The following is a 9,631-nucleotide window of genomic DNA, read 5'->3' as shown; positions in this document are numbered from 1 at the left end:
TACAGTAGGTGTACAGAGGCTGCAAACAACCTCAAAGTGAGAGAAAAATCATTAAAGGACATAATCGTGCAAGTCAGATGTAAGTGACTATAAAGCTATAACATATACCAGTAACCTATCCAGAACAGTCTCTATCACACCCTATAGCAAGCTGTTCCCTTATATCCTGATACATGTACATGTACAACATTTCAACAATCTACTTTGTGAGCTGTTAAATAACTTCTAAATTCTCAGCCTCACCATACCTAAAATAACTTATGAAGTTCTTTTTTCCAATTAGTAACATCTTAATTGGTCAAGTTTGTGAGACAATAATTTGCAAAATTGTAAACCTATCATAAATTCATTAAGTTTGTAAGATTTTTTATTTGCCAAATTATGAAATCTAAATTGGTCCATTTTGTAAGATGTTAATTTGAAAATTTGTAACATCTTTATTGGTTCAGTTTGTTAGATTTTAACTTGTCAAAATGTAACATTATAATAAATTGGTTTTTATGATTTCAATATGCCAATATGTGACTAATTATCAGCACTAGCCCTTTCAAAAACCTGGTCCCACGCAGATGATTAATTTAGTGACACAAAGGAATATGATAGAAAATTCACAAAACGTACTGATTGCCGATATAATTTGCTTATTTTATACAAAAACAGAGTGAACATGACAACTTCTCATGCATACATGTGTATTAAGCTGTATCAATATTTGTTTAAGAAACAGAAAATAGTATGGTGTTTTATATGATTGTTTTCAAACTGACTCCGACAGTAAATAGATATAAAAACTGGCTCCGACAGTAAATAGATATACAAATCGGCAGTGACAGATACGTTTGTGTACAAGCGAGTACCACCAGTATTGATAAAATGCCCTTATGAAAACATACAAACTGCATACATGTGATGTTTCCCTATATGACTGGGAGTCTCACGGTTCGAGCAACAACACAGACATCTCCCGTTTCTTCGCATTTTGACATGCAAATCTACTGACTTTGATCTGACTATCATTTTACTGGCACTGTTAAGAAGAAAATCTACCATTAAAACTACATTTATATGAATTAAATTAAATAGGAGATCTTAAGTAACCACTCCCACTTTTAAATATCAATTTAAATAGTCTGGTGCAGCAGAGACGTATAAAGCTGGTAGTATGTACGTTTCTGGGTGCAGTACATGTGTAATTTACATAAAAACAGTCTGCAATGTGATGTAGTCAAACGTCTGGTTAATACAGGTTTTCAGATAATAAAGGTGTTATTTACATAAAAACAGTCTGCAATGAGATGTAGTCAAGGTGTAATTTACACTAAAACTGTTTGCAATGCAGTGTAAAAACGTTACCTTATATCAAACATTTGTTGATTGCTACATATTAGCCATATAAACGCATTGGCAACATAATCTATACAATTGCTATAATTTTCAACATCGGCAACATAAACATAATCTATATATAATTGCTATAATAAACAAAAAAGATAAAAAAAAAATGGTCCTCTTTAATCACATATGGTCCTCATCGGTTGGTGTCACCAAAAACAAAAAATATCATTTCAGGATCAATGGTTATGAGCAGTCACTTAAATTTTCGAATACATTCCATTCCGGTTAATGTCATGCTGCTTATTCTCATACTTTGGTTAATATCATGTTTCATAAACACTCTTTCAGTAATCCTGACTGACTGAGTGTAACTATGTAATGACGAGAGCAGATTTTCATGAAATATTCAAAATCCGACTTTCGAATTTTCGAATACATTCCATTCCTGTTAATGTCATGCTGCTTATTCTCATACTTTGGTTAATATCATGTTTCATAAACACTCTTTCAGTAATCCTGACTGACTGAGTGTAACTATGTAATGACGAGAGCAGATTTTCATGAAATATTCAAAATCCGACTTCTTAAACAGTTTAATACTAGTACACTTAAACTAAAATGGCTTGCTTTTACAGAAAAACAAATATTCCTGTCACACTTCTGATTTAACTACATTTTATCTGACAAACGACACATGATATTAAAGAATACATCAGCTAAGTAGAGGAAAACACAACAATGACAAATTAAATATATCACAGGTAACAAAATTTCGAAGGCTTCTCGTCAAATAAAACAGTTTTGATTATGTAAATGATAATAACTTAAAGTTCTTATATACCGCTTTATCACAACCTACATTGTCTCAAAGGGGTTCACAAATTACCATCCATGGTTACTGGGCCTTTGCAATCAGCCAATATCTTTCTCAACTCCCTGGGGAGCATACAGCCGGTGCTGCCATTTCGCTGATCACAGCTAGCATTCAACAATTCCAGCACTGCCCAACCACATACTCATTTACAGCTGAGTAGACTGGAACAAGTGGAGTAAAGTATCCTGTTCAAGGATACAATACAGTGCCATGACAGGATTCGAACCCACGACCCTTCAGTCACAGGCTCGGCATCCTACCACTTACCGTGCTTTCTTTGTAACAGAAATGATTCAGGTAGCAAAAGAAAGTACAAAATGTATTTCTAATCCAAAATATTTATATAACAGCTTATTTTTACATTAAAGATCAATAGCCGTATGTTATTCAGTACTTTATGCTAATTAAACAGCTGACCAACTACATATTTAGCCATTATTTTGGGGAACAGGTCTCTCATTTCTATTCAAAAGTCTTCCGGTAAAACAGTAATTCATAATCTAGTTTATTTAGCTGGCTGGATCAACAAATTTCCACAAAATATCTTTAGTCCAGAGTTCTGAAAAAGATATATAAAATAACAGATAATTTGTGTCCCTTCAACTTCGCTTTGTGCTTTACTGGTGATGAGTTTGAGGTCTGTTTCTGTGACTTGTTTAAGTGTAAAATAAATGTAATACCAAAGAATTGACATTTGTACATCACCAGTAATAACATAGTGTAAAGGATCTGATAATACATTTGACATTGACTGTTCTGGTTATACTGAAATACGAAGGTTTGTTTCTGAAGTAAATCTTGTTTCCCAAAGGCAAAACATTGCATGCATATTTGTCTTCGACTCCCAGTCAAGTGACATGTTTACACAAATCAGAAATACTGTAACATAGATGAATCAACAATTTATGTCATGTTGTAACAAATGCAATGATGAACATTGCATCAAAGACCCCTGAAAAGGGCTTGATTATAAATTTTAACAGATCACAAGGTATGTCCTCACATCAAAATTTGCATCGAACAGGATGATGATTGTGCTGTCAATGATATCATTAACTTGTTACATCTTAATGAGGCCTGTGTACAATTCATACTGGCTTTATACGTAGAGGTCAACGTGTCACAGTTCATGGCCAATGAATAACACTTCCGTCTAAGGTAAAGACAATTCTGTAATCAATGTAGCGAGTAATCCGGTAACACATGTATTGTGACATGTAAAGCAACAAGAGTACCGCGGGGCGGAACAATATACGCCCGTCGAATGCCATATAGTGATATATACTTTCTTACATTGAAATAAGATCTGCATCATTCTAAGAGTGGTTAGCTGACATGCTATAAAAAATGTAGGAGAAAATCTCCAGGCAAAAAATCAAATACTGAAATAAACAAAGGGCAAGAACTTTTGCAAAAATTGTCGAATCAAAATTCTGTTAAAGAGATCGGTCGAAAAATGTAGGAGGAGATTGCCGGACAAAAAATCAAATACTGAAATGAACAAAGGGCAATAACTTTTGAAAAGATAGTCGAATCAGAGTTCTGTTAAGGGAGACACAACTTCATATCATGATTATAATGTATACCAAGTTTCAAAGAGATCGGTCGAAAAATGTAGGAGATCTCCAGACAAAAAAAGTTTACATCAAACTAAATGAATAAATCACAGATAATCACTGAATAAAATCCTACCAATCAAAGTATAGGAAGTTTTCACGACTGTGGGGACCTTTAACATTTACCTTAACCCTTTCATCACTGTAGACCATAATAGGCCTATCCAGATCAATGTATGGCAGAGTCTACTAAAGTTACATAGGGGTGAGAGGGTTAAGACCTAAGAAAACAACATGGCTGGATTTAATAAATGGGGACGGATCTGATGTTCACCATGTGTCGTGAGCTTCTAACAAAGTTTTGTCGATCTGTAGCAATAAAGTTTATTACTCTACCAGAAATTGGTTTACTGGTGGGTTATTCTAAAACTTAATATTCAAGTTCCTTTAGTGTGGAAATCGTATGGTAGGGAGATGTATGTTACAGTGAACACACAGTCATAAAATACCTCAACATTTAAACTACCAGTATATACACAGTAAGGTAGCATACAGCCTTAAGTATGTTATTGACAAACACACAGCCAGTCTAACCTACCTCAACATTTAAACTACCAGTACATAAACAGAAAGGTAGCATACAGCCTTAAGTATGTTATTGACTACAGCCAGTCTAACTTACCTCAACATTTAAACTACCAGTACATAAACAGTAAGGTAGCATACAGCCTTAAGTATGTTATAGACATAAACAGTCATAGTCTAACTTACCTCAACAATTTAACTAAATACAATAAGGTAGCATACAGCCTTAAGTATGTTATTGACAAACACACAGCCATAGTCTAACTTACCTCAACAATTTAACTTAATACACTAAGGTAGCATACATTATTGACAAACACACACAGAGCTGTAGTCTCTGCACTTACATCGACAACTGATCTATATAGATTACACAATAAGGTAGCATATAGCCTTAAGTATGTTATCAACATACACAGCCATAGTCTGACTTACATCAACAATTTAACTAAATAAAATAAGGTAGCATACAGCCTTAAGTATGTTATCGACATACACAGCCATAGCCTGACTTACATCAACAATTTAACTAAATACACAAATCCTAAAGAATCACACTATCTTTAAAATGTCATCATTGGCTGTGTTAGAAAAGAGAGGAGTTGACGGCATTTCCAGTTCCTGTGTTATTGATACGTAAGGAATGTCCGAGTTGAGTTTGTTGATCGCAGGATAGTACTGTCTGTAACACATGTAGGCAATGGCCATCCCCAGGACTGATCCCACACTCACATCTGTAGACAAAGGGAGACAATTATTTATTGAAGGTTTGTAATTCCTAAATGTAGATCAAACATTTCAGTCTCTAAAAGTTCATTAAATATATCAAATATTTTCATTTAAAAAATTCTCAAAAATGGCGGAGAGATGGATAACAACACATTGCTAGAGATGAACTTGTTAAAGTCAGAGAGTTTTAGGATGAACAGGAATATACTCGTGTTGGTCTAAAGAGTAAGTCAAGCTAGCGCAACAATTATCATTTAAAATCAATCCTAATTTTAATGCCATATGCAGAAAAACCTTGTAAACATACCACATGCCTCTCGGCTATATATACTTCATGTGAACATTTTACAATTTATATGAAAACTCTTTTAAAGACTGATTTCTTGGTCCAATCCACTTTATACCATCCTATTTCAGCCTGAGAGAAAAACTGCTTTATAATAGTTTTAAGGTATTCTAGGTTTTGGTCATGTTCACATGCTGAGGATGGACAGACAATACAAAGTCAAGTCTGTCATAGTGTGAGGATGGACAGATGGACAGACAACTCAAAGTCAAGTCTGTCGTATTGTGAGGATGGACAGACAGCTCAAAGTCAAGTCTGTCGTAATGTGAGGATGCACAGACAACTCAAAGTCAAGTCTCTCGTATTGTGAGGATGGACAGACAACTCAAAGTCAAGTCCGTCGTAGTGTGAAGATGGACAGACAACTCAGTCAAGTCTGTTGTAGTGTGAGGATAGACAGACAACTCAAAGTCAAGTCTGTCGTAGTGTGAGGGTGCACAGACAACTCAAAGTCAAGTCTGTCGTATTGTGAGGATGGACAGACAACTCAAAGTCAAGTCTGTCGTAATGTGAGGGTGCACAGACAACTCAAAGTCAAGTCTGTCGTAGTGTGAGGGTGGACAGACAACTCAAAGTCAAGTCCGTCGTAGTGTGAAGATGGACAGACAACTCAGTCAAGTCTGTTGTAGTGTGAGGATAGACAGACGTCTCAAAGTCAAGTCTGTCGTAGTGTGAGGATGGACAGACAACTCAAAGTCAAGTCTGTTGTAGTGTGAGGGTGGACAGACAACTCAAAGTCAAGTCTGTTGTAGTGTGAGGGTGGACAGACAACTCAAAGTCAAGTCTGTTGGAGTGTGAGGATGGACAGACAACTCAAAGTCAATTCTGTCATAGTGTGAAGATGGACAGACAACTCAAAGTCAAGTCTGTCGTAGTGTGAGGGTGTACAGACGTCTCAAAGTCAAGTCTGTCATAGTGTGAAGAAGGACAGACAACTCAAAGTCAAGTCTGTCGTAGTGTGAGGGTGGACAGACAACTCAAAGTCAAGTCTGTCGTAGTGTGAGGATGGACAGACAACTCAGTCAAGTCTGTCGTATTGTGAGGATGGAAAGACAACTCAAACTCAAGTCTGTCGTAGTGTGAGGATAGACAGACAACTCAAAGTCAAGTCTGTGGTATTGTGAAAATGGACAGACAACTCAAAGTCAAGTCTGTTGTAGTGTGAGGATGGACAGACAACTCAAAGTCAAGTCTGTTGTAGTGTGAGGGTGGACAGACAACTCAAAGTCAAGTCTGTTGGAGTGTGAGGATGGACAGACAACTCAAAGTCAATTCTGTCATAGTGTGAAGATGGACAGACAACTCAAAGTCAAGTCTGTCGTAGTGTGAGGGTGTACAGACGTCTCAAAGTCAAGTCTGTCATAGTGTGAAGAAGGACAGACAACTCAAAGTCAAGTCTGTCGTAGTGTGAGGGTGGACATAAAACTCAAAGTCAAGTCTGTCTTAATGTGAAGTCTGTCATAGTGTGAAGATGGACAGACAACTCAGTCAAGTCTGTCGTAGTGTGGGGGTGGACAGACAACTCAAAGGCAAGGCTGTCATAGGGTGAGGGTGGACAGACAACTCAGTTAAGTCTGTCGTATTGTGAGGATGGACAGACAACTCAAAGTCACGTCTGTCATAGTGTGAGGGTGGATAGACAACTCAAAGTCAAGTCTGGCGTAGTGTGAGGGTGGACAGACAACCCAAAGTCAAGTCTGTCTTAATGTGAGGGTAGACAGACAACTCAAAGTCAATTCTGTCATAGTGTGAAGATGGACAGACAACTCAAAGTCAAGCCTGTCTTAATGTGAGGGTGGACAGACAACAGACAACTCAAAGTCAAGTGTGTTGTAGTGTGAGGGTGGACAGACAACTCAAAGTCAAGTCTGTCATAGTGTGAGGGTGGACAGACAACTCAAAGTCAAGTCTGTCTTAATGTGAGGGTGGACAGACAACTCAAAGTCAAGTCTGTTGTAGTGTGAGGGGGGACAGACAACTCAGTCAAGTCTGTCGTAGTGTGAGGGTGGACAGACGTCTCAAGGTCAAGTCTGTCGTATTGTGAGGATGGACAGACAACTCAAAGTCAAGTCTGTCATAGTGTGAAGATGGACAGACAACTCAAAGTCAAGTCTGTCGTAGTGTGAGGGTGTACAGACGTCTCAAAGTCAAGTCTGTTGTAGTGTGAGGATAGACAGAGTTTCTCTGTGCTGACCCTTGACCTTGTGACCTTGTGACCCTGTGACCCCATAACTTACCTTGCCAGTGGTGGTGGTAGTCAGCGGTGCGTGACACACTGATCATAACAGCCCAAAGGAGGAGGCAGACAACACAAAACATACGCCATGTCTGACCTCTGCCCCGATGACTGAAACACTGCAGCTTTCCAGCTACATACAGGGCCAGGAAACCAAGGCTACTGAAGGCAACTAAAACAGAAACATAACAGAAATCAATTAATGATGGTAACCAAGGCTACTGAAGGCAACTAAAACAGAAACAGAACAGAAATCAATTAATGATGGTAACCAAGGCTACTGAAGGCAACTAAAACAAAAACATAACAAAAATCAATTAATGATGGTAACCAAGGCTACTGAAGGCAACTAGAACAGAAACATAACAGAAACCAATTAATGATGGTAACCAAGGCTGCAGAAGGTAACTAGAACAGAAACATAACAGAAACCAATAAATGATGGTAACCAAGGCTGCTGAAGGTAACTAGAACAGAAACATAACAGAAACCAATTAATGATGGTAACCAAGGCTACTGAAGGCAACTAGAACAGAAACATAACAGAAACCAATGAATGATGGTAACCAAGGCTACTGAAGGTAACTAGAACAGAAACAGAACAGAAACCAATTAATGATGGTAACAAGGCTGCTGAAGGTAACTAAAACAGAAACATAACAGAAACAAATTAATGATGGTAACCAAGGCTACTCAAGGCAACTAGAACAGAAACATAACAAAAACCAATTAATGATGGTAACCAAGGCTACTTGATGTAACTAAAACAGAAACATAACAAAACCCAATTAATGATGGTAACCAAGGCTACTTGATGTAACTAAAACAGAAACATAACTTCATCAATTATGATGGTAACCAAGGCTACTGGAGGTAACTAACACAGAAAGATAACAAAAAACCCAATTATGATGGTAACCATGACTACTGACAGCAATTGAAATTTAGAGAAATCATGATTTTTAACGATAAAAGGTTACCTTGGTAACAATATATATGTTACAAATAACTCCTAAAATGGCAGTCAATTAAAAGTGAGAAATAACAACAATGGCTGCTTTAACAGAAAAACATCCCAAACACAAACAAACAGTAGGCGTGGTACTAATTAATAGACTCCAAGCACTACTCTAAACAGAACTCATTAATAGACTCCAAGCATTACTTTAAACAGTACTCATTAATAGACTCCAAGCATTACCCTAAACAGTTCTAATTAATAGACTCCAAGCACTACTTTAAACAGTACACATTAATAGACTACAAGCACTACCCTAAACAGTACTTATAAATAGACTCCAAGCACTAGTTTAAACAGTACTCATTAATAGACTACAAGCACTACCCTAAACAGTACTCATTAATACACTCCAAGCACTACTTTAAACAGTACACATTAATAGACTACAAGCACTACCCTAAACAGTACTTATTAATAGACTCCAAGCACTACCCTAAACAGTACTCATTAATAGACTCCAAGCAATACCCTAAACAGTACTTATAAATAGACTCCAAGCACTACTTTAAACAGTACTCATTAATAGACTACAAGCACTACCCTAAACAGTACTTATAAATAGACTCCAAGCACTACTCTAAACAGTACTCATTAAAAGACTCCAAGCACTACTTTAAACAGTACTCATTAATAGACTCCAAGCACTACCCTAAACAGTACTTATTAATAGAATCCAGGCACTACTCTAAACAGTACTCATTAACAGACTCCAAGCACTACTTTAAACAGTACTAATTAATAGACTCTAAGCACTACCCTTAACAGAACTCATTAATAGACTCCAAGCACTACTCTAAACAGTACTCATTAATAGACTCCAAGCACTACTCTAAACAGTACTAATTAATAGACTCTAAGCACTACCCAAAACAGAACTCATTAATAGACTCCAAGCACTACCGTAAACAGTACTCATTAATAGACTCCAAGCACTACTCTAAACAGTACT

The 9,631-nt window shown here is 37.0% G+C and overlaps 1 protein-coding gene across 4 annotated transcripts in view; it reads right to left on the bottom strand.

Moving 5' to 3' along the window:
* Positions 1–4,322: 4,322 nt before the first annotated feature.
* The window catches only part of LOC110448736 (phospholipid phosphatase 5-like), a 19,301-nt gene continuing 13,992 nt past the window's right edge, over positions 4,323–9,631 (bottom strand). Inside the window, exons 7-10 of one of the 4 annotated variants that reach the window (XR_002462766.1) lie at positions 7,663–7,833; positions 4,876–5,084; positions 4,444–4,794; positions 4,323–4,359 (exon numbers count right to left, since the gene is read on the bottom strand). Coding sequence is in view for 3 of the 4 variants with exons in the window: in XM_021495135.1 (XP_021350810.1) it covers positions 4,903–5,084; positions 7,663–7,833 (353 nt within the window). In the remaining variant the exon portion in view is untranslated. The other 3 variants (XM_021495135.1, XM_021495133.1, XM_021495134.1) reach the window with 3 other exon arrangements.

The sequence above is a fragment of the Mizuhopecten yessoensis genome, unplaced genomic scaffold (genome assembly GCF_002113885.1).
Source record: "Mizuhopecten yessoensis strain PY_sf001 unplaced genomic scaffold, ASM211388v2 scaffold4231, whole genome shotgun sequence".
In the NCBI taxonomy this organism is placed as follows: domain Eukaryota; kingdom Metazoa; phylum Mollusca; class Bivalvia; order Pectinida; family Pectinidae; genus Mizuhopecten; species Mizuhopecten yessoensis.
The sequence above is the reverse complement of the archived record's forward strand: the minus strand, read 5'-3'. Positions and strand labels throughout refer to the sequence as shown.